This window comes from Ovis aries, chromosome 15 (genome assembly GCF_016772045.2).
Source record: "Ovis aries strain OAR_USU_Benz2616 breed Rambouillet chromosome 15, ARS-UI_Ramb_v3.0, whole genome shotgun sequence".
NCBI classification, from domain to species: Eukaryota; Metazoa; Chordata; class Mammalia; order Artiodactyla; family Bovidae; genus Ovis; species Ovis aries.
Window position 1 is genome coordinate 33,450,626 of NC_056068.1, and position 23,863 is coordinate 33,474,488.

General features: G+C 42.9%; 1 protein-coding gene across 2 annotated transcripts in view; it reads right to left on the bottom strand.

Annotated features, from left to right (window-relative positions):
* CLMP (CXADR like membrane protein) overlaps positions 1 to 23,863 on the bottom strand; it is a 114,657-nt gene that overhangs the window by 30,884 nt on the left and 59,910 nt on the right. Inside the window, exons 2-3 of one of the 2 annotated variants that reach the window (XM_015100967.4) lie at positions 9,503 to 9,586; positions 3,262 to 3,419 (exon numbers count right to left, since the gene is read on the bottom strand). In XM_015100967.4, coding sequence (XP_014956453.2) covers positions 3,262 to 3,419; positions 9,503 to 9,545 — 201 coding nt within the window. In that variant the 5' untranslated portion in view covers positions 9,546 to 9,586. The remainder of the gene's footprint in view (positions 1 to 3,261; positions 3,420 to 9,502; positions 9,587 to 23,863) is intronic. The other variant, XM_015100968.4, reaches the window with a different exon arrangement.

Consider the following 23,863-nt stretch of genomic DNA (forward strand, 5'->3'; position numbering starts at 1 on the left):
GGACCAACAGGGAAGTCCCAACTAAATTGATTTTTAATCTTTCAGAACTTCCAATAGTGCCAAGCTTTTTGCAGCACCAGGGTCTTTGCCTAATTAATCTGCTGGAATAATTTTTCTCCCCATGTTTTCCTTATTTCCAATATAGCAGCACTGATTGACTAATTTCTAATTATTTATGAAGATAACACAGCTAGTGGTTAATAGTTTAGCTACCAATATCAGAGTGCCCAATTTCAAAAATGGGTGGCTTTAAGGAATTTTCTCACTTTGTGTGTGTACATGCCTCAGTTCCTTATCTGTAAAATGGTACCGATAATCCTGGTTATGAGCAGTAAGTTAAATAAGACAATATGTGCTAAACAGATTTGTACCTGGCCTGTAGCTGGTATTTATTGTTCTGTACTTAAATAATAAACAAAAATTATTAAATGTTATTTTATTTAAGCTTCTAGAAGGCAGAGATTCTAATTTTTTCTTTACTGCTAAACCCCAGCGCCTACCATGGCATACAGTAAGTGCAAAATAAATTCATGCCATCTGGACTTCCTTGGCAGTTCAGTGGTTAAGATTTCAGGCTCTCAGTGTAGGAAGCATGGGTTCAACCCTTGGTGGAGGAACTAAGATCCCTCATGCCACGGCTTGGGAAAAAAAAAAATCATGCCTTCTGAATGAGTGAATAAATGGCAATTCTTTCCTTAGAACATTCACTGAAGATAAGTAGGGAACTGTGCCTGCTTATTAGGGTGAGGACAGAAGCTGTATCAGTGGCCTTTTTTATGTTATTTAGTTTTTGGCTGCACCCCATAGCACCTTAGTTCCTGGACCAAGGATTGAATCCCAAGCCCCTGCATTGGAAGGGGGAGTCTTAACCATTGGACCACCAGGCAAGTCCTTCAGTAGCCCTTTTAAATCAATCCTTATATTCACCTGGCTATAAAAGCAAGTAACTTTTTTTTCCTTTACTTTAAATGAAACCACTTGGGTGATAGTTAGATAAATAATGTCATTCTTGGGTTTTTATTAGAGGAACATGGGCACTTATTTACTTGATTCAGAACTGAGAGTATCAGGTCTGGGATTGCTTATGAAACTGTTGGAATAAACATGCTCAGGTTAAGGTGACCTTGCTCTAGAGAGAACAGACTGAGTCTCGGGATGGTGCACTAGGAGAAGAGAATGACAAGCAGTATCAAAATAACAAGGTGATGTAGGCAGCTCTGTAAGCAAGTTCAATTCCAACTGTGATCTTGAATTTTATTTTCAGTGAAAACCTTAGCTTCCCTCTGCATAAACCATCTTATAAAATTAGTAGCATAGACATCAGAGAGGAAAGGACAACTTTATCCTTTTTAGTAGGGGAAGAAGTAAAGTTCTGAAAAAGAAGGAAAGTCTAAAATCAGCTTCTGTAGGATGTAGTTTGTTTTTTTAACCACAAAACTTTCAACAAAGAGTTTTAAAAATAAGTCAATAGGGGGAAGGGTGGAGAGAGGAATAGTTAGGGGGTTTGGGATGGGCATGTACACCCTGTTATATTTAAAACAGATAACCATCAAGGACCTACTGTATAGCACAGGGAACTCTGCTCAATAGTCTGAAACAGCCTAATTGGGAAAAGAATTTGAAAAAGAATAGATACATGTGTATGGATAACTGAATCACTTCATTGTACACTTGAATCTAACACATTATTGTTAATCAACTGTACTCCAATATAATAAAAAAGTTTAAAAATCTATAAATAAATAAAACACTTGTGTAAAAAAAAATACAACAAAATAAAAGCCAGCCTATGATGTTGGGGGAAAAAAAAGGTCAGTGGGTAAAGGCTGTTAATTCAATCCCTGGATTGGGAAGAGCCCCTAGAGTAAGAAATGGCAACCCACTTCATGGACAGGATCCTGGTGGGCTTCAGTCCAATGAGGTCACAAAGAGTAGATACAAGTGAGCACGCACAAATATACACAAGGGCTACTGAAGAATAGTTATGCCAGAAAACCTAGGTTGAGCCAAGGTACAGTGGTTGAGTGCAGCCGAGGCAGAAAGAATGGTAACAGTAGGTTACCCAGTTCTCATTCTCTAATGAATGTCATGCCAGGAGGTCATCAGGAGCAGAGTGTGACAGATCTGTTTATACTGCCAGTTCAGTTCAGTTGCTCAGCTGTGTCTGACTTTGCAACCCCATGGACCGCAGCACGCCAGGACTCCCTGTGCATCACCAGCTCCCGGAGCCTACTCAGACTTACGTCCATCGAGTCAGTGATGCCATCCAACCATCTCACCCTCTGTCATCCCCTTCTCCTCCTGCCCTCACTCTTTCCCAGCATCAGAGTTTTTTCAGAAAAGTCCGTTCTTCACATCAGGTGGCCAAAGTTTTGGAGTTTCAGCTTCAGCATCAGTCCTTCCAATGAATACTTAGGACTGATTTCCTTTAGGATGGACCGGTTGGATCTCCTTGCTGTCCAACGGACTCTCAAGAGTCTTCCAGCTGTGGCTCTGGCCCACTAGACTAGGCGATCAAGATACTGCATCCTTGTCCCTCTCATAGGAAAGATGCCACTAGTGTAGATTCTCTTCTTGGGCAAATGATAGAGTCTTATAGTTCTTGCTCGCCCCCAAACAGAATTAGGGTTAGGGTTAGGTTTATACTGCCAGAAGCTTATGAAAACCAATGGGCCACCCTGGTGACCCTTCCAAACCTCAGCACTGCAGACCCAGGGCCAGCTCCTTTATTTTCCAGCTGTAGAATCAGTATCAGTTCTTTTGCTTATCCAACTATATGTTTTAAGCGTTTCCATTCATCTCCTCTTTATTTCTCTGTATTCTATGTTGTTTATCACTTTGCACAATCGTAGAGTTCAGAAGTCATGCCTGTGCAAAGTTTAAGCACCAGCAGGTGGTGATGGTTTCAGAGGAGGAAGAGGAGCAGACTTCTCAGGACAGGTATGGTTCTGGCCCACTAGACTAGGCGATCAAGCTACTGGATCCTTGTCCCCCTCATAGAAAAGACGCTACTAATGTAGATTCCCTCTTTGGAAAAATGATAGATTCTTGTAGTTCTTGCTCGCCCCCAGGCAGAATCTCTTATCCTCACAACCCAGTATCCTTTCTTGTTATAGTATTGTATCTAGAGTCTTCCAACTCTAAACCAGATGAGAAAGCAATTCTAGAACTTTCTTACACAATGAGAAAGATGCAGGACTAAGGCAAGGTGGAGGAGGACAGGGGAAAAGGGAGCGAGACTCCAGTCAGACACACACTCACCACTTTTTGGTTCCCTTCACGATCGGTGAGCAGCCATTCGATATCCAGGGTGTCTTTTTCTGGGAGCCCCAGCTGATGGTGACAGGGCAGAGTAACCTTCTCCTCTGCCACTTTCTTGATCTCAGTGTGAGTCCCCAAGGTTCCAACGTAGTAGGAAACTGGAAGAGGAAAACCTCCAATGAGTCGTGCAGAAACTGGATGACGGGGTGCAGGAAACAAATACTACAGCTAATAATTACTGGATGTCTCTGTGGGCAAGAGGCACGTCACGGTGTTGGAGGAACCCTGGTCCAGAAGTACTGGAAGACCCTGGTCTCACACTGGCTCCTCCATTAACTGAATTCATCATATCTTCCATACCGCCGCAAATTACACTCCTGGTAATGCCCACCTTCCCTACCCTCCAGGGTTTTTAGAAGCAATGAAATCACTCAAGTTAAAAACAACTTTGTTTTTTGATCTTTCTCTCCCCTACTAACAAAGGCTTCTGAAAGGACAGAAACTAACAAGGAGGACAGGGTTAGCCTCCTTCCTGCACAGGCTCCAGATTTGGTTCACGCCTCAGAGCCTTGAAGTCTGGCCGCCCTCACAGAACTCTCAGCAAGTGCAGCCGTGCCTCCAGGAACAAGTGGGCTCTTGCGGCAGCCCCTGCTCCCTCAAGGGACACACAGTCTCCTCCTCCCCCAGCTTCCATCTTCATTCTCCATAGTTTCATATCATATGAAACTACCCAAAGCAAAATTCCAAGCTACCACATTTGGATCCTGCCCCTTCATCTGTCCAATATTCCTTTGGCCAATAGGAATTCAGTTCTACTTTCTTTAACTTTCATCTTTTTCCAGAAATGGTACTGTGTCAGCAAAAAAATTTTTTGTTGTTTTTTTTTGGCTTGTGGGAGCTCAGTTCCCTGACCAGGAATGGAACCAAGGCCCCCAGCAGTGGAAGTGTGGGGTCCAAACTGCTAGATCACCAGGAATCCCACCAACTTTCCCAGTATCACACAGCTAGGAAGTGTCAGCGCAAGGCTCTATCCAGATCTGTCTCCCTGCGAAGCTCACCCTAACAGCCATGCTAAACTACTCATACCCTTGGTTTCATGTGGCTTCCTGAGTGTCTGGTTCTTCCAGTTGCCTCTAAGCACCTTGAGATTAAGTTCTATTACCACTGCATGCCCAGAGCACTCAGTCAGGGTCTCACATGCTGCAGGTGCTCAATAAATACGTATTGGATGGATTTGAATCTAACCCATGCACTGATTTTATTAATGAGCAAACTGAGGTCTGGGGATAAAGGAGTTGGCCCAAGGTCCTACAACTCATTTAGTGGCAGAACTAACCCATGTAAAACCTATCCTCCTTCAGTTCCCATAAAGCAGAGCCGGTTTGCCCTGTACTAAGCTAAGCTTCTATGGAGGAGCTCTGGCTTCCATCTCGGATCACTTTCCACTGGACAGGACAGTGTTCAGATGAAGCACCCCTGGCAAAGCTAGAGAACCCAGCACCAATTTGGTGCATACAGTAGGCACTCAATATATATTGAATAATTAAATGCAAAGAATCAGCTAGGAAAGTTGCCGATTTGAGCCACTAGAGGGAATCAGAGGCTCAGATTTGGTTGATGTCCTCAAAGGAAAGGAACACAGTGGGTGGTGTGCTTTGCCAGGGCACCAAGTTCTATTTATACCACACCCAGAATTAACACAGCAGTGCAGGGCCAGGTCACTCCATGAATCACAAATGGTTTTACCAAGGCAAGGAGCCTCAGGATCAGGGTGTATTCACCTCTAGTCTTCCCTGAACCTCAGGTCCCTAGAATCCCTGCAGAGTTCTCAGGTACTTCCGTGCTTTTTAACTCAAACTCCTGAAGTCTACATGCAAAGTGCCTGGGCTCTCCTTACAACCTCCAGGCTTGGCAATGCTCATGGGGGCTGCTGAATATGTGTCTGCTGCTTGGCAGGTGAGCAAGAAGGGGCAATTTAACCCCCAGGGGCCAGCCTTGGGTTCCCTGGGCACTGAAGGGTTCACTTTCTCTTTTTTTTTTTGAAGGGTTCACTTTCATTGAGAAAGACCTTGCTGCTACTGCCGCTTAATCATTCAGTCATGTCCAACTCTTTGCAGCTCATGGACCATAGCCCATCAGGCTCCTCTGTCCATGGGATTTCCCAGGCAAGAATACTGGAGTGGGTTGCCATTTCCTTCTCCAGGGGATCTTCCTAACCTAGGGATCAAACATGAGTCTCCTGCTTGGCAGGCAGGTTCTTTACCACTGAGTCACCTGGGAAGCTGGAGAAAGACTTGTTGTTCAGTGGCTAAGTCGTGTCTGACTCTTTGTGACCCCATGGATTGCAGCATGCCAGGCTTCTTTGTTCTTCCCCATCTCCCAGAGTTTGCTCAAACTCATGTCCATTGGGTCAGTGATGCCATCCAACCATCTCATCCTCTGTTGTCCCCCTCTCCTCCTGCCCTCAATCTTTCCCAGCATCAGGGTCTTTTCCAATGAATTGGCTCTTTGCATCAAGTGGCCAAAGTATTGGAGCTTCAGTTTCAGCATCAGTCTTTCCAATGAGTATTCAGGGTTGATTTCTTTTAGGATTGACTGGTTTGACCTCCTTGCAGTTGAAGGGACTCTCAAGAGTCTTCTCCAGCACCACAATTCGAAAGCATCAATCAGTTCTTTGGGGCTCAGCCTTCTTTATGGTTCAAATCTCACATCTGTACATGACTGTTGGAAAAACCATAGCTTTGACTATATAGACCTTTGTCAGTAAAGCGATGTCTTTGCTTTTTAATATGCTGTCTACATTTGTCATAAAATATTCATAGTTGAAATCTTTCTAAAAATGTTATGTCCAAAGAACTGGCCTTGTTTTGGTGGTCAAATAGACGCCTTGGATGATCCTTTCATGGAGGCTCACTTAGTCCAAATAAGTGAGACCTATAATTTTCTTGCACTGACTTTCCCTCACATATTGAGGCCCAATTTTTGGATCAGATTGTCAGTTCGAGCAGATGTGGCAGGATCAAGAATCCTGGCTGAGTTTTTTAAGATGGCTCCCTCCCTTTAGGCCACTGGTAACCTAGCTTGCTTTTTTGGATGCAAAAAGACAAATGGCCCAGGGTAACTTTTTCAAAAAATATATTTATTTCTACTTATTTATTTATGTATTTTAATGGGCTTCCCAGGTGGTGCAGTGGTAAATAATCCACCTGCCAACGCAGGAGATGCAAGAGACATGGGTTAAGAACCCCGCATTGGGAACATCCCTTGGAGTAGGAAATGCCAACTCACTCCAGTACTCTTGCCTGGAGCATCCCATGGACAGAGAAGCCTGGTGGGCTACAGTACAAGCAGTCACAAAGAGTTGGACATGACTGAGCACAGCACACAACTTATTTGGCTGTGCTGGGTCTTAGTTGTGGCCTTTGAACTCTTAGTTGTGGCATGTGGGATCTGGTTTCCTGACCAGGGATCAAACCAAGGCGCCCTGCATTGGAAGGGCAGAGTCTTAGCCACTATTCCACCAAATAAGTCCACCCAGGGTAACTTTTAATAGAAACTAGGATCTGCATATAAAATATCTTATTTCTCTCTTATTTCCCTAGCAGAGAACTTTCTCTTTCTCAAATATTTACTGAATGCCTATGAGGCACAAGTTGCCCAGGGTCTGCATGCTATTCCCTCCAAAGAATGGATCCTCTAGCGCTGCCATCATTAACTCTGACACCCCACGTTCCCCCAGGGCCCCTAGGAGAGGCCATAGTGCTTTCTGGGTCCTGTTTTAGAACTGAATTGTTGGTTACCAGGCTGCGTAGACATACTGTTTACGAGTAACACAGACAGCCGTAGCAGTTGCTGTCTGAAGTCACGCGCAGGAGCTGAGCCATTGCCACTATTTAATGTACAGTGGGGCACCCGTGAAGGGCGATGGAGGGGTGCAAGCGTCCGCCTTCCACTCAGTGGTTACGCTCTTTTCAATGGACCTGTTCAATTTCCGAAGTGGGAGGAAAGTTTCCTTGTGTTTTGCTTTACAGGGAATATTCACGAAGGCCTCAGGACAACCAAAATCACCAAATGTCATTCAGAAAAATACAAAGGATTTTGGAAATTTAATCTTTTAAAGTAACTTATTTTTGGCTGTGCTGGGTCTTCACTGCTTCGCTCAGGCTCTCTCTAGTTGTGGAGAGAAATGGCGGCTGCTCTCTAGTGGTGCGTGGGCTTCTCTTGTTTCAGAGCACGGACCCAGCCTCTGTGTGGACTTCAGTAGTTGTGGCTCATGGGCTTAGCTCATTCTTGGTATCTGGACTCTTCCCTTCATTGGCAGGCGGATTCTTATCCACTGTGCCACCAGGGAAGCCCAGCTTTGGGGAATTTTAAACTCTTATAGATCAAGAAATCAAGGCTTGGAGAAAAGTGACTCACCCAAAGGCCTTCAATTTCTAGACTAATATATATGTAAAATTCTGTAGGTGTAGGGGTGTGTGTATGTGTGCGCACGCAGGAATGTATTTTCCAGACTGTTTCTGGAACACTGTATGCAGTTTAAGATTTAACAGAAAGACCATGAGTTTGGAGTCAGATGGATGTGGTGTGGACTTAATTTGCTCTAAGACCAATTAACTCCCTGACTTCTCTGAGTCTTTTCTCTGAATGAGTATAGAAACATCAATCATGAAAGACGATTGTAAGGATTATTAAGATGTTTATCAAGTGTCTGACACTGGCACAGGATATACAGTACATACTCAACAAATGGTCATTATTAATAGTTGTACTAAAAGGAAAACGAGGAAAACATGCCAAGGAGGTGAAGCAGAATTGTGAGGAGTTTGAAAGTCATTTTGCTAGATAACTTAATGTTTGGCCGTATTTGTTCACTCTCTCTCCATATATACTACTACTACTACTACTACTAAGTCACTTCAGTCGTGTCCGACTCTGTGCGATATGTATGTATGGATATATACAGATGGGATTCCTGGGTGGAGCTAGGGGTAAGGAACCCGGCTGCCAATGCAGGGGATGCTGGAGACGAGGGTTTGATCCCTGGGTTGGGAAGATCCCCTGGAGAAGGAAATGGCAACCCACTCTAGTATTCTTGCCTGGAGAATCCCATGGACAGAGGAGCCTGGTGGGCTACAGTCCATAGGATCTCAAAGAGTAGGACACGACTGAAGCGACTTAGCATGCACGGACACTAGTTTTTTTTTTGTTTTTTTTTTTGGTGGAGGGGGGAGGGGTGCTTCCCTGGTGGCTCAGATGGTGAAGAATCTGCCTGCAATGCAGGAGACTCGGATTCGATATATATATATATACAGATATATTTTGTCACAGATTTTTGCTGCTATATTTCAGCATCATGATCACACCCAGGAAAAGTAACCACATTGCATGATTACTGGAAAATCAATCATTTCTGACAAGAGTGGTTAAGGAAGACTCTGAGGAGTAAGTGGGCCTAAGCTAGTTCTGGAGACAGACAGGTTTTTCCTGCAGACCGAGGGAAGGCAGAGAGCGCCCCGGTGGGGGAGCAGCTGCAGTGGAGGCAGAGGCAGCCCCTCCCCCACCCCATCAGCCCCTCAGGCGCCCTGGCTGTAAACCAGGGGACTTTTCTATTTTGCCTTCCCATACTAGCCTGACCCCAGAATCTCTCCAGCCAAAGGCCTTTATGAGGTCTTTGGAAAAGGAAAACCAAATTCACTCTGAGCTGCTAAATGATTCATTTCGCTGTCTCCTCAGAGACAAACGTATATTTGATATTTAGAAAAAGACTGGAGCTGAAGGAACACAGCTGTGGTTATCAGTGGAATTTCAGGCATCTGGGAATCAGCGTGGTGCCTTGTTATCTTTTCCCCCAAGGAGGTGAATATTTGTTCCTGAAATCCTAAAATGATGGTGTGGGTGCAAGGACCAAGGTGGAAGCCTTGGCTTCAGTGGTGGTGGCGGCGGTGGGTCGGGGGAGGCAGGGGGTGTATAGAGCTTCCTCCTGATTTCCAGTCTGAGGGTTGGTTTTAGAGGAGGTGAAGGAAGGGAAAAGCAGGGAGAAAGATGGAATAAAGGAGGAGGAGGGGGCGGGGGAGTGTGGAAGAGAGGAGGAGGGGAGGACGGGGAGGGGAGAGGGGAGGGAGGGAGCCAGATCAGACAAAGAGGAGAAGAGAGGGGGGAAAGGAAAGGGAGAGACGCTGATAGAAGATAGTTGAAGTTTCCAGACTAAACACAGGCTGATTAAAAACTATCAACTCACCTCCCTTCCCCTCTGTGAAAAACTGTCTCAATATGTGCTTCATGTGTATTTATCCACAGTAAAAAATCGTAAGGCGCTCTTCACCTATCAGGTAGAAAAGAGATACAAAAGTTTCTCCTCCCTCCTCAAACCATTTGAAAGCTAATGATTAATAATACTTTACATTTATTTAGCAATTAACACTTAACTCAGCCTATTCAACTGCATTTTTTCATGTGAGCCCTAGGAGCACCTGAGAGCTCATGTTATCACCTCTGTTTCAGAGAAGAGAAATTGGAGGACCACACAGCTGAGGCCACATGGCTGATGGGTAGCTCTTCAGGGACATGGGCCCACCTCCAGTGTTTTCTAATCTCTTTTCTGAATCAAAGCTTCTCCCTTGAATTTGACTGGTTGGAAACACAGAGATCATGTTTTTAAATATGGATGGCCCAGAGCTAGGTAGCAGAACTAATCTGAGTAGACACATTAAGATATACAATTATCTGGGATTTCCCTGGTGGTCCAGTGGCTAAGATTCTGTGCTCGCAATGCAGGGGACCAGAGTTCAAAATCTGGGTAGGGAACTAGGTCCCACGTGCCACACCTAGGAGCTCACATGCCACAGCCAAACATCCTGCAAATTAAGATAGAAGATTGTGCTGCAACCAAGACCTGGCACAGCCAAATAAATAAATATATTTTTTAAAGATACAGTTATCTTGCTAGCTGAGATTCTGAGGCAAAAACAAGATGAAATTTAATAGCAACAATTGTTAAAAGTTATAGCCAGGCAGAAGTACAGGGTTGGGAAAGACCTGGAGGACCTGGGGGGTTACAAGATTTATACCGACCAGTAGTATGATATAATTGCTGAAAAATCCCAATGAGCTTGGGCTGCATTAAAAGAGGTTTAATGTCCTAAGGCATAACTGCTTCATTGTTTTCTATCCTAGACAAAGGAGCACATCCAGACATCTGTGTTCAGTTCTAGAAGCTGCACATGGGAGGGATGCTCACAACAAAGCTGGCATCCAGGGTTGTAACTGGGAGATGATGGGATCTAAAAAACTTGTCATATGAGGAATAGTTGACAATTATCGATGAAAAGTTGGCAGGATGGAACTTATTGAGTGTTGTTCCAGAGAGCAGAATTAGGTCCAGATGGTGTAATGGATTCAACCATAAAAGGATAAACTGGGAGATCTCCAACACCTCTTTCCAGTTCTGAAATGATATGATTCTCTGACAAAGGATTTATTCCATTTGGCTATATATATATATATATATATATATATATATATATATATCTTTTGTTGTTGTTGTTTGTTTTTTAAATTGAAGTATAGTTGGCTTCCCAAGTGGCTCAGTGGTGAAGAATCTGCCTGCCAAGCAGGAGGGTTTGATCCCTGGGTTGGGAAGATCCCCTGGAGAAGAAAATGGCAACCCACTCCAGTATTCTTGCCTGTGAAATCCCACGGACAGAGAAGTCTGGCAGGCTTCCCCATGGAGTCACAAAGAGTCGGACACGATTGAGTGACTAAACCACCACCACCACCAGAGTTGAATTTCTATGTTGTGTTCATCACTGCTATACAGCAAAATGACTCAGCTGGCTCAGATGGTAAAGCATCTGTCTACAATGCGGGAGACCTGGGTTCGATCCCTAGGTCGGGAAGATTCCCTGGAGAAGGAAATGGCAACTCACTCCAGTACTCTTGCCTAGAAAATCTCATGGACAGAGAAGCCTGGTGCAGGCTACTGCCCATGGGGTCGCAAAGAGTCGGACACGACTAAGCGACTTCACTTTCACTTTTCACTTTCTTTCATACACATATACATTTTTTTCATATTTTTACCATTATGGTTTATCACAGGATATTGAATATAGTTCCCTGTGCTATAGAGTAGGACCATATTGTTTATCCATACTTTGGCTTAATATGCTGATAGACATTCTAACAGTTAATTCCTGCCTGATCGGAGAACAAGCTGTTATCATTTAATGAATTTTCCATTCCTGGAGTCACTTGAGTGGGGGTGTATCAGGAGCTATGAAAGGAATTCTTCTATGTGGATGTTAAACCCAATATTTCATGTTTTTCCTAACATTCTATGAATATTTATCCAGCACTTGGTATAGTCAAGACATGGTCCTAATATACAAAGTGTAAGATACAGAGGTATACTATTCGCTGTCAGTATATTTTGTCATCATCAATCAGCTCTTACACAATTTATACAAATAATCTAATTTTGTTCCATTGTATATTATTTTTAAAGATCATCATTGAAGGGCTAATTGATAGAATTAAAAAGAACTGGCCCCATGCAACTAGTTGTGGACATTTTAATCCACAAGGGGGCAGAATTTACTTAGGATTAGCTATGCCTCATTAGTAAAATGGATTATTAACATTGATAAAGAATTATAGATTACCTTGGATTTAAGTACTTTGCTGCCATTTGTGGTTATATGCTAAATTTCAAACTGTATGCATTTAGTTTCCAGGGCTCATGGGGAAAAAAATCCATTAAAGAAATAGAAACACTTTTTAAAATAACTTAAGGTCACTGGTTTAACTTTTGTCAGCTGCAATGGATGTTTATTTTGTCTGAGACCAAAAAATCTTATTTTCATTGCAGAATTTGTTATGAAACGAATTGATTACTCAGGTGTTGTAAAGTGTCATCTGCAGAGAGTCGATAAAGAAAGGTAGGGACTTCCTTGGTGGTCCAGTGGTTAAGACTCCGAGCTTCCAGAGCAGGATGCCCAGGTTCTATCCCTGATCAGGGAACTAGATCCCACAAGCTGCAACTGAGTGTTCACATGCTGTAACTAAAGATCCTGCCTGCTGCAATAAAGATCAAAGATTCCAAGTGCTGCAACTAAGACCTGGTACAGCTAAATAAATAAATAGATGGCATCACCGACTCAATGCACATGAGTTTGCACAAACTCAGGGAGATAGTGGATGACAGGGAAGCCTGGCGTGCTGCAGTCCATGGGGTTACAAAGAGCTGAACGTGATTGAGTGACTGAAAAACAACAAAAAAAGAAAGGCAAAGAGTGAAGGAATAAATATTCATTCAAGGTATTTTAGAGGGGAGGAATTAGCAGAAGACCTCTTAGGGTCCTTTTAATCTTGATGTTTAGCTTTTGTTCTAGGCCAGTAATTTACTGAATTACAAAACCCTGGAATGGGCTAGTTCTGTGCAATGTAGAATCTCAAACTTGAGAAGGCCCAGAAGGTCATTTTGGTTATTATCTTACCTGCAGGTAAATTTCATATTTAAAACTAATCTGCTAAAACATATCAACTTGTTCATAGTCTCTTATTATCACTAAATCTGAAACCACAGCAAAACTGCTGCACAATCTTGACAGGTTTGTTAGTGTGTGTGTGTATGCCTAGCTGTGTCTGACTCTTTGCGACCCCATGGAGTGTAGCTCACCAGGCAAGAATCCTGCAGTGGGTTGCCATTTCCTTCTCCAGGGCATTTTCCCAACCCAGGGATTGAACCTTTGTCTCCTGCATTGGCAGGTGGATTCTTTATTACTAGCGCCACCTGGGAAGCCCACTATAGTTTTAAAATATATTGAGTGACAAATTTGTACTATAATTTTGTTGGTTTCTTGGCTCTTCTGTCTGTCCCTAGAGAGGGTGATGGAGGGTGAAACAGATCAAGTTCAGGACGGTCATCTTCTCTTTGTCATTAGCTTTGATGGGAAGGTGGAGGATGAAGGATAAAGTCAAAGGCTGAACTGAGGCTTTAACTTATCAGTGGATTTTAATTATCAACATAATCTCAAGCCTCCATTGCCATGAACCCCTAAAAATTGATTGCTGCTCTCTCAATAGCCAGTCTGTATCTATTTTTAATTTCCTCTCTCTGGTTGAATCTCTGCTGAAGGTGATAAAAGATTTAGGTTTAGAAAGTGACTTAGCTTGTCAAATGAGATAGAAGCTATAAATAGGCATGTCAATGAAATAGGTTAGTTCTTGGAGTGTCAGCATCAAAGGCATACATTCTCATCTGATCTGCATATAGACATGGGCAGGATTTAGGGGTCTCTAGACAGGTTCGTGTATTTGTATGTTCCTGCATATGCGAACACAAATAAACGCATGGAACGTGTACAAGCAAGCATACTACCGAGAACAGAATTCTGAGGAATAACTGGTGTCTGTTCAAGTCCAGAGTGATCCCTTTAGACTGGGTTTGTAGCCTTGCCCTAACCTGGATAAACGATTACTCCCAGATAGCCAACCCCCAGCTATAGGACAGTGGTAGAGCTCACATGCCGTTTATGTGATATTAGTGACCAGTATGTGAGACCTCACCAGGACTGAGGGACCACAGTGATGGTCTGATCTGCCAAACACTGAGGTCAGTTTGGCAACTCATTTCCTAAGCAGTCAGACTGCTGTTCCCAGTCTTTGGAATGTCATTACCTATCAATCAGAGCTGCTCAAAGTCCAACCAATTCTTCAGGCCCAAGTTAAATATTCAATATTTCCTTTTTTTTTTTTTTAATGTTCTTGGTTTTGGCCATGCCCCATGCAGGATCTTAGTTACCTGACCAGGAATTGAACCTATATCTGTGCCCCCCTGCATTGGGAATGCAGAGTCTCAACCACTAGACCACTATATGAAGCCATCCCTGATCACCTTGGTGATCTTCCTCTTTTAAATTCCTAGAGCACAATCTGACCCTCACCTTCATATTGATCACACATTGCCTTGAGATAGATTTGTTGGGTGCTTATATTGTTTCTCTATTATTGGGGTGTCTTCATAGACAAAAAGAGAATGTCATTCATTTTTGTAGCCTGACACCACTTAGGGTGAGAACCGGAGGGCAGCTCTTATTCGTCAAACAACTAAACACTCCTGGTTATCACCGTCCTCTTAAAAAATATTCACAATCTAAAAGTTGAGGGCATGCATGCATGCTCAGAGCCACCTGAGAAGCCCTTAAAAGTTGAGTTATGTTTTAATCTGTGGGGATTTTTAGGACTTCAAGCCCTGAAGACAGCATCACAAGTAACCCTGAGAGAATTGCTCTGAGAAGGCAAGGGGAGGAGCCAGGTTATACAAAAGTTTTCCACCAAAGGGCAGGTAGTCTGAACATCAAAAGATTATTGTTAATTAAAGGAAGCCAGTATCCCAAGTTAAGGAATTTGGTGCTTTTCTGTGTATAGGAAGATGCAAGAGTCTGGGCGCACTGAAATCATTCCTTTCATATGCATCTCAGCTTTCCTAGGCCAATATCTCCTGTTTTCCACATCCTGAGCTCCCTTGGGGCTCACCCTGGGGCAAGGCTATAGTTTACTGGCTTACTGGCTCTGTCGTCCCCTTCTCCTCCTGCCCCCAATCCCTCCCAGCATCAGAGTCTTTTCCAATCAGTCAACTCTTCGCATGAGGTGGCTAAAGTACTGGAGTTTCAGCTTTAGCATCATTCCTTCCAAAGAAATCCCAGGGTTGATAGACATTTCTCCAAAGAAGACATACGGATGGCTAACAAACACATGAAAAGATGCTCAACATCACTCATTATTAGAGAAATGCAAATCAAAACCACAATGAGGTACCACTTCACACCAGTCAGAATGGCTGCGATCCAAAAATCTGCAAGCAATAAATGCTGGAGAGGGTGTGGAGAAAAGGGAACCCTCCTACACTGTTGGTGGGAATGCAAACTAGTACAGCCACTATGGAGAACAGTGTGGAGATTCCTTAAAAAATTGCAAATAGAACTACCTTATGACCCAGCAATCCCACTGCTGGGCATACACACCGAGGAAACCAGAATGGAAAGAGACACATGTACCCCAATGTTCATCGCAGCACTGTTTATAATAGCCAGGACGTGGAAACAACCTAGATGTCCATCAGCAGATGAATGGATAAGAAAGCTGTAGTACATATACACAATGGAGTATTACTCAGCCGTTAAAAAGAATTCATTTGAATCAGTTCTGATGAGGTGGATGAAACTGGAGCCGATTATACAGAGTGAAGTAAGCCAGAAAGAAAAACACCAATACAGTATACTAACACATATATATGGAATTTAGAAAGATGGCAAAGACGACCCTGTATGCAAGACAGGAAAAAAGACACAGATGTGTATAACGGACTTTTGGACTCAGAGGGAGAGGGAGAGGGTGGGATGATTTGGGAGAATGGCATTCTAACATGTATACTATCATGCAAGAATTGAATCGCCAGTCTATGTCTGACGCAGGATACAGCATGCTTGGGGCTGGTGCATGGGGATGACCCAGAGAGATGTTATGGGGAGGGAGATGGGAGAGGGGTTCATGTTTGGGAACGCATGTAAGAATTAAAGATTTTAAAATTAAAAAAAGAAAAAACTAAAAAAAAAAAAAAAGAAGAAATCCCAGGGTTGATCTCCTTCAGAATGGACTGGTTGGATCTCCTTGCAGTCCAAGGGACTCTCAAGAGTCTTCTCCAACACCACAGTTCAAAGCATCCATTCTTCGGTGCTCAGCCTTCTTCACAGTCCAACTCTCACATCCATACATGACCACAGGAAAAACCATAGCCTTGACTAGACGGAATTTAGTCGGCAAAGTAATGTCTCTGCTTTTGAATATGCTATCTAGGTTGGTCATAACTTTTCTTCCAAGGAGTAAGCGTCTTTTGATTTCATGGCTGCAGTCACCATCTGCAGTGGTTTTGGAGCTCAAAAAATAAAGTCTGACACTGTTTCCACTGTTTCCCCATCTATTTCCCATGAAGTGATGGGACCAGATGCCATGATCTTTGTTTTCTGAATGTTGAGCTTTAAGCCAAGTTTTTCGCTCTCTACTTTCACTTTCATCAAGAGGCTTTTTAGTTCCTCTTCACTTTCTGCCATAAGGGTGGTGTCATCTGCATATCTGAGGTTATTGATATTTCTCCCGGCAATCTTGATTCCAGCTTGTGTTTCTTCCAGTCCAGCGTTTCTCATGATGTACTCTGCATATGAGTTAAATAAGCAGGGTGACAATATACAGCCTTGACGTACTCCTTTTCCTATTTGAAACCAGTCTGTTGTTCCATGTCCAGTTCTAACTGTTGCTTCCTGACCTGCATACAGATTTCTCAAGAGGCAGGTTAGGTAGTCTGGTATTCTCATCTCTTTCAGAATTTTCCACAGTTTATTGTGATCCCCACAGTCAGAGGCTTTTGCCAGAGTCAAGAAAGCAGAAATAGATGTTTTTCTGGAACTCTCTTGCTTTTCCATGATCCAGCAGATATTCGCAATTTGATCTCTGGTTCCTCTGCCTTTTCTAAAACCAGCTTGAACATCAGGAAGTTCATGGTTCACATATTGCTGAAGCCTGGCTTGGAGAATTTTGAGCATTACTTTACTAGCATGTGAGATGAGTGCAATTGTGCGGTAGTTTGAGCATTCTTTGGCATTGCCTTTCTTTGGGATTGGAATGAAAACTGACCTTTTCCAGTCCTGTGGCCACTGCTGAGTTTTCCAAATTTGCTGGCATATTGAGTGCAGCACTTTCACAGCATCATCTTCCAGGATTTGAAATAGCTCAACTGGAATGCCATCACCTCCACTAGCTTTGTTCGTAGTGATGCTTTCTAAGGCCCACTTGACTTCACTTTCTAGGATTCTGGCTCTAGATGAGTGATCACATCGTGATTATCTGGGTTGTGAAGATCTTTTTGTACAGTTCTTCTGTGTATTCTTGCCACCTCTTCTTAATATCTTCTGCTTCTGTTAGGTCCATACCATTTCTGTCCTTTATTGAGCCCATCTTTGCATGAAATTTTCCCTTGGTATCTCTAATTTTCTTGAGATCTCTAGTCTTTCCCATTCTGTTCTTTTCCTCTATTTCTTTGCATTGATCGCTGAAGAAGGCAATCTACTGGCTGCTAGACTGCAGATATTATTCTCCTTCCTGAGTACCCTTAGGGCTTACCAGCTCACACTGGAGGACGGGAATCCCTGATGACTGTGACATCCTTGTTTATTGATATGGCAGGAAATATTTCATTTCTCACCTGCCTCTGTGTGCCAACTATTCTGTCAATGTTGTTGTTAGTTTGTGACACCCAGAATCTGAAGCATCCTGGATAAGGTATAGTTTAAGGAAATGCTATAGATATCAGTTGGAGAAGGAAATGGCAACACACTCTAGTATTCTTGCCTGGGAAATCCCATGGACAGAGAAGCCTGGAGGGCTACAGTCCACGCGGTCGCAAAGAGTCAGACACGATTGAGCAAATAAACACAAGAATACTATCAATGCTCAGAGTGGTGCTAGACCCTGCTGTAAATGCTTTTGTATTTGCTTGAAGAGAGACAGCATGGCATAATGAAAAGTGCATACGTTTGGTCTGAATCAGTCAGTCAGTCAGTCAGTTCAGTCACTCAGTAATAACCAACTCTTTGCAACCCCATGGACTGCAGCACATCAGGCCTCCCTGCCCATCACCAACTCCTGGAGTTTACTCAAATTCATGTCCATTGAGTCGGTGATGCCATCCAACCATCTCATCCTCTGTCATCCCCTTCTCCTCCTGCCTTCAATCTTTACCAGCATCAGGGTATTTTCCAATGAGTTGGTTCTTTGCATCAGGTGGCCAAAGTATTGAAGTTTCAGCTTCAGCATCAGTCTTTCCAATGAATATTCAGGACTGATTTCCTTTAGGATGGACTGGTTGGATCTCCTTGCTGTCCAAGGGACTCTCAAGAGTCTTCTCCAACACCACAGTTCAAAAGCATCAATTCTTTGGCGCTCAGCTTTCTTCATAGTCCAACTCTCACATCCATACATGACTACTGGAAAAATCACAGCTTTGATCAGACGGACCTTTGTTGGCAAAGTAATGTCTCTGCTTTTTAGTATGCTGTTTAGGTTTATCATAGCTTTTCTTTCAAGGAGTTAGCGTCTTTTAATTTCATGGCTGCAGTCACCACCTGCAGTGATTTTGGAGCCCCCAAAGATAAAGTCTGTCACTGTTTCCATTGTTTCCCCATCTACTTGCCATGAAGTGATGGGACTGGATGCCATGATCTTAGTTTTCTGAATATTGAATTTTCAGCCAGCTTTTTCACTCTCCTTTTTCCCTTTATCTTTATCCTTTCTTTTCTTTCCCTCTATCCTTTTCTTTCCTTTTATCCTTTTTCTCCTTTTTCCCTTTATGGTAAAGGGGCTCTTTATCTTATAATATACAATAATAAACAATTTGATATTAACAGACCTGTCAAGATCATGTAACTGATTTTGCTGTGGTTTCAGCAGGCTTTGGGGGTGACTCAACTGGTAAAGAACCTGCTTGGTAACGCAGGATTCACAAGAGACAAAGGGTCCAGCCCACTCAAGCATAAGGGAATACTAGGAAGCAGGAATTCTCAGGATAATCTTAGAGGCTGCCAACCACATCCTTTAATAAAATTTTAAGATTTATACATTAGCTTCTTCTGCCTCCCCACTCACAATGATAATCATTATCATAGAATTAAAAATACTTTCACAAGTTTTTTTGCAACCACAGTATCCCTAGGAGTTAGTTATGATATGAATTCTTTATTTTATTTTATAGAAATGCAATGATAAGCTCAACAGTATGACTTTTATGTTTGCATAGCACTTTTTAGATTTCACAATTCTTTCCCATACATATTTTGAGTTTTATTATGCAGAACAAGTAGTTTAGTATTAGCTTATCTAAAAGTACTCTGCAAATCATAAAATGCTTTATAATATTAACAATAGTAACATTCATTGAGTGCTTACTATATGCCAATTACTGTATAAGGAATATATATAATATATATGTATATATACACACATTATATGTAGTATATTTATATTCCAGTAGTCATGTGAGAGTGGGACCATAAAGAAAGTTGAGTGCCAAAGCATTGATGCTTGTAAATTGTGCTGGAGAAGACTCTTGAGAGTCCCTTCAAGTGCAAGATCAAACCAGTCAGTCCTAAAAGAAATCAACCCTGAATATTCATTGGAAGGACTGATGCTGAAGATCCAACACTTTGGCCACCTGATGCGAAGTGCTGAAAAGAAAGTGAAAGTGAAGTTGCTCAGTCATGTCCCACTCTTTGGGACCCCACGGATTGTAGCCCACCAGGCTCTTCCATCCATGGAATTTTCCAGTCAAGAGTACTGGAGTGGGTTGCCATTTCCTTCTCCAGGGGATCTTTCTGACCCAGGGATCGAACCCACATCTCCTGCATTGCAGGCAGATGCTTTGCTGTGTGAGCCACCAGGGAGCTGACTCATTGGAAAAGACCATGATGCTGGGAAAGATTGAAGGTAAAAGGAGAAGGGAGCAGCCGAAGATGAGATGGTTAGCTAGCAGCACCATCAATGGACATGAGTTTGATCAAACCCTGGGAGATAGTGGACAGGACAGCCTGCTGTGCTGCAGTCCAAGGGTCAGACAACAACAAAACAAAATGTGAATAAATTCATTTAATCACTTAACCCTGTGAAACAGTGTTTGCCTCATCTCAGGTTAGGTAATTTGCTAAGACCTCAGAGCTAATAATGTCAATTTAGTCTGACTTCAGACCGCCTGTGCTCTACAAATGATATAAACTATACTCTACATATCATTCTGGTAATACATTTTCCTGGAATAGGTCATGGAGAAATTTTTATAGAAGCTGTGCCATCCTAATGTCAAGGAGGAAAAAAAAAAATCTTCAGTTAGAACGTGAAAGACAGTAATTCCCCCAAACACTATTTGTATCTAACATTTAAGGATACAGTCTTTCTTCAAGAGGCTGATGCTATCGACCAATTAACATTTGGATAAATTGTCTTAATATACCCTTAGTAATATGTTCATTCATTCATATCATTCATTTGACACAGACTTTTTAAAAGGGTTTAAACATAATTAGTATATCAGATAAGTTCTTAAGGACTGCAGTAAGCTTTAATATGCTTCCTACATCAAATGTGTGAACAGAACTATAATCAGGCTTAGCTCAGGCTTCACAAGAAACATCTCAGAGCTTCTTTTCCCAGAGACAGAGAATGGCAATTAGAAATCCGGACCTTGCTCTGCATGCTACTTAATGATGGTATGCAGCCAAATCAGCTAAATCAGACTTCAGTTTATCATGTTAAGGTGGCAGGAAGAGACCCAGCATGGCAATTTGGCTCCCTGCACCCAGGATACATCCCTGCAGAAAATGGCAGGTCTCAGCAAGGGAGGATTTACAATGCCAAAGAATTTCCCCTAATTTTACTTTCTTCCTGTCACTCACCCCCACCCAAATGACTCAAATGACCGCTTCATGCTCATTTATCCTTTCATTCAATCATGTATTTATTCCAATGACCTAATGATGAGTCTTGCCTTTGGCTCGCCAGAGGATTGTCTTCCAGAGAATTTTTGCATGTTCATCACGCAGCAAATAGGTTCTGGTGGACCTCCCTTTCTCCCTGCCTACTTCATGTTTACAAGAAAGACGCAGAGAACTGGAAATCACCCAAGGGCTTTTGGTGGTTCCCAAATCTAATTAATTATTGGCATTACTGAAGTGATTTTTTGATTCTAAACTTTTTGGAGTAATGTGATATAAGCATATGGTAAAGATTCAAAGAGAACAAAATGGTCTACTGAGAAAGGTGTCTCCCCCACACCTGGCCCTCAGTTTCTCTCCAACAGGTAACACTTGCTACCAGTTGCTGTGCACGCAGCATCTCACACCTGACTCCTGGCTTGGCTGCTACGGAATATTAGGTAGTTTCACTCAAATTCCAGAAGACATTGCTCCACTGACTTCTAGTTTCCAGAGTTACTATTAAGAAGTCTGCTGCTGTTTAGTTGCTAAGTCTGATGCCAATTTTAATTTTGATCTTTCATAAATGACCTCTTTTTTTCCCCCTCTCTGGGTGTCTTTAGGATCCTATCTTCTTCCCTGGAGTTGGAAAATTTTGCTAAGATAGGTTTGGGGTTGTGGGTCTTCCTCCCGCCTCAGCCCCATTCATTTATGGCTAGTAATCTGAAAGCTCATTTCATTTAAGTGTCAAGAAATGTTATTATACTACCTAAATATATAATCATATAATTCCTTCCATTTTCACTTCTTCCTCTTTGTATATATGTTGCTGTTGCTGCTGCTGCTAAGTCGCTTCAGTCGTGTCCAACTCTGTGCGACCCCATAGATGGAAGCCCACCAGGCTCTCCCGTCCCTGGGATTCTCCAGGCAAGAACACTGGAGTGGGTTGCCATTTCCTTCTCCAGTGCATGAAAGTGAAAAGTGAAAGGGAGGTCGCTCAGTCGTGTCCGACTCTTAGCGACCCCATGGACCACAGCCCACCAGGCTCCTCTGTCCATGGGATTTTCCAGGCAAGAGTACTGGAGTGGGGTGCCATAGATGTTGGATTTCCTGGGTTGATCCTCCCATTTTCTTATCTTTTTCTCATATTGTTTGAGTTGCTCAAGAGTTTTTATTTTTTTGACTGCACAGCATGGTTTCCGGGATCTTAGTTTCTCACCAGGGATGGAATCTGCACCCCCTACAGTGGACCTTAATCCCTGGACTGTCAGGGAACTCCCCCCAAAGGATCTCTTAGATGTTGTTAAAATCAGCAATTCAAATACTTTTAGTACACACTCCTTTCTGATTGTATAACCTTTAACAAGTTCCTCAGCCTCTCTGTGCCTCACTTTTCTCATCTATAAAATGGGGGAAATAATTGTACCCCACTCATGGGCATTAAATGAGGATTAAAAGCATCTTATGAGGATTAGGTTAGTTTAAATATATACCAGGTACAGAGTAAATGTTCAATAAATATTGCTATTATTATCATTCATCTGTTCCTTTTGCCTAACATTCCTCAATTTCTTCCATTCTGTCCCTTAGGATATTGATCACAGGGTTCCTTCCAGAATCTCTGTTTCTGTTTGTCTTCCTCTTACTTTTCTCAAGTGTGCCATGTTGGAGGGAGAGATACAAAAAAGCTCTTTGAAAGGATCAAGAGTGAGCAGGGCTTTTTGCACCACAGATTTCTCTGTGCGCTTTTTCATCCTGGGATTCCCAAATGTCAGCGTTCAGAGGCTTTTTCTCTGTAGCTCTTCTCTTTCTCCGGAGAAGAATTCTCAAGTCACCCACCCATTAGTGGGAGGTAGGTAATGGCTGCCAGCAATCTCTAAGCTGTGGGGCTGGAGTTGGGGTGGGGGCCCGGGGAGTCCCATTCAGAATGCAAATCCAACAGCCTCAGACAAGAGGCCTCCAGATCTGGATTTTGGGAAGCCCCGTGTTTCCAGTTCGGCCTTTTGCTCTCTTCTGGGTCTGATGTCTCTAGGTTTGGTCCTCCAAACTCCCTTCTCCTGTGGGGTGGTGAATTGGGGCTTTTCTGCAGAGAGTGCGGGAGGAGACACGTAAGTCTTTTAAAACAGATTGTCACTTGAGGCCCCAGCTTTAAGAACATGCCCCAGTTCATCCTTTTGCTGCATCTGCGGACCTGCTTTCAGCTCCTGAGCCTTTCCTCTGTGAGCTATGGGTTTCAGTCCCTGGGACATGGTGTATCCGTTCTCTCCTCATCCGCTTCCCTTCAACCAAACATTTGTCGACATTTCTCTTTGCCCTCAATTTCCTCCCATGTTCTCTAGTCCTTGGTGGATTTGCAGCCCTTTTATTCCTTTATTTCCATCTTAATGGGATTTAAAAACACCTGTGTTCAACCCAGTACGTGACTGGGGTTGGAGAACAGGCATTGTCTTCAATATTGTCTCTGCTCCATGTTTGAGAACAACTAACAACTTGATAACACGTGCGGCTTTCTACCCTATCACTTCTCCTGTTCAGCAGATAGTCATCTCTGCAGGGTGAGCCCCGCAACTGTGACACTGCCCCATAGGACAGTCTTTCAGGACCAGAGCTATATGTTCTTGTCCTCAGGTTGCTCACAGCCCTGCTGGAAAGCATTTCTGCTGCAACCTCCATTGTCCAACCTGATAGGAAAGGAGAAAGGACATTTCTATCTTCTCCATAGGAACTTGTCTGAGAGCAGCGTACCAGAATGATGTGAAAGCAAGTCTCATTTGGAGTGAGGAAACTGCAATCTGCTAGTTTTGATCTATGGAACCCATAGAGAAAAAGTGTGTGGGATTTTTTTTTTTTTTAATGTCTTGTTTTCTCTCTCCTTCCTTTCTTCCCTCCTTCCTGTTCACCAGGAATATTGTATTTCAGCTATTTTGGCTCAGATTGGGAAAAAATGAATCAAAGTTTTCAGAATGCATTGAAGCGGTCCAGAAACCCTAGGGACCAAGCCATCCTGCCCAATGTAAATTAATCCCTGTTCTGCCCAGCACCCGCTTTCATCCACCCTCACCTCTTTTGCTGCATTTGCAGCTTAGAAA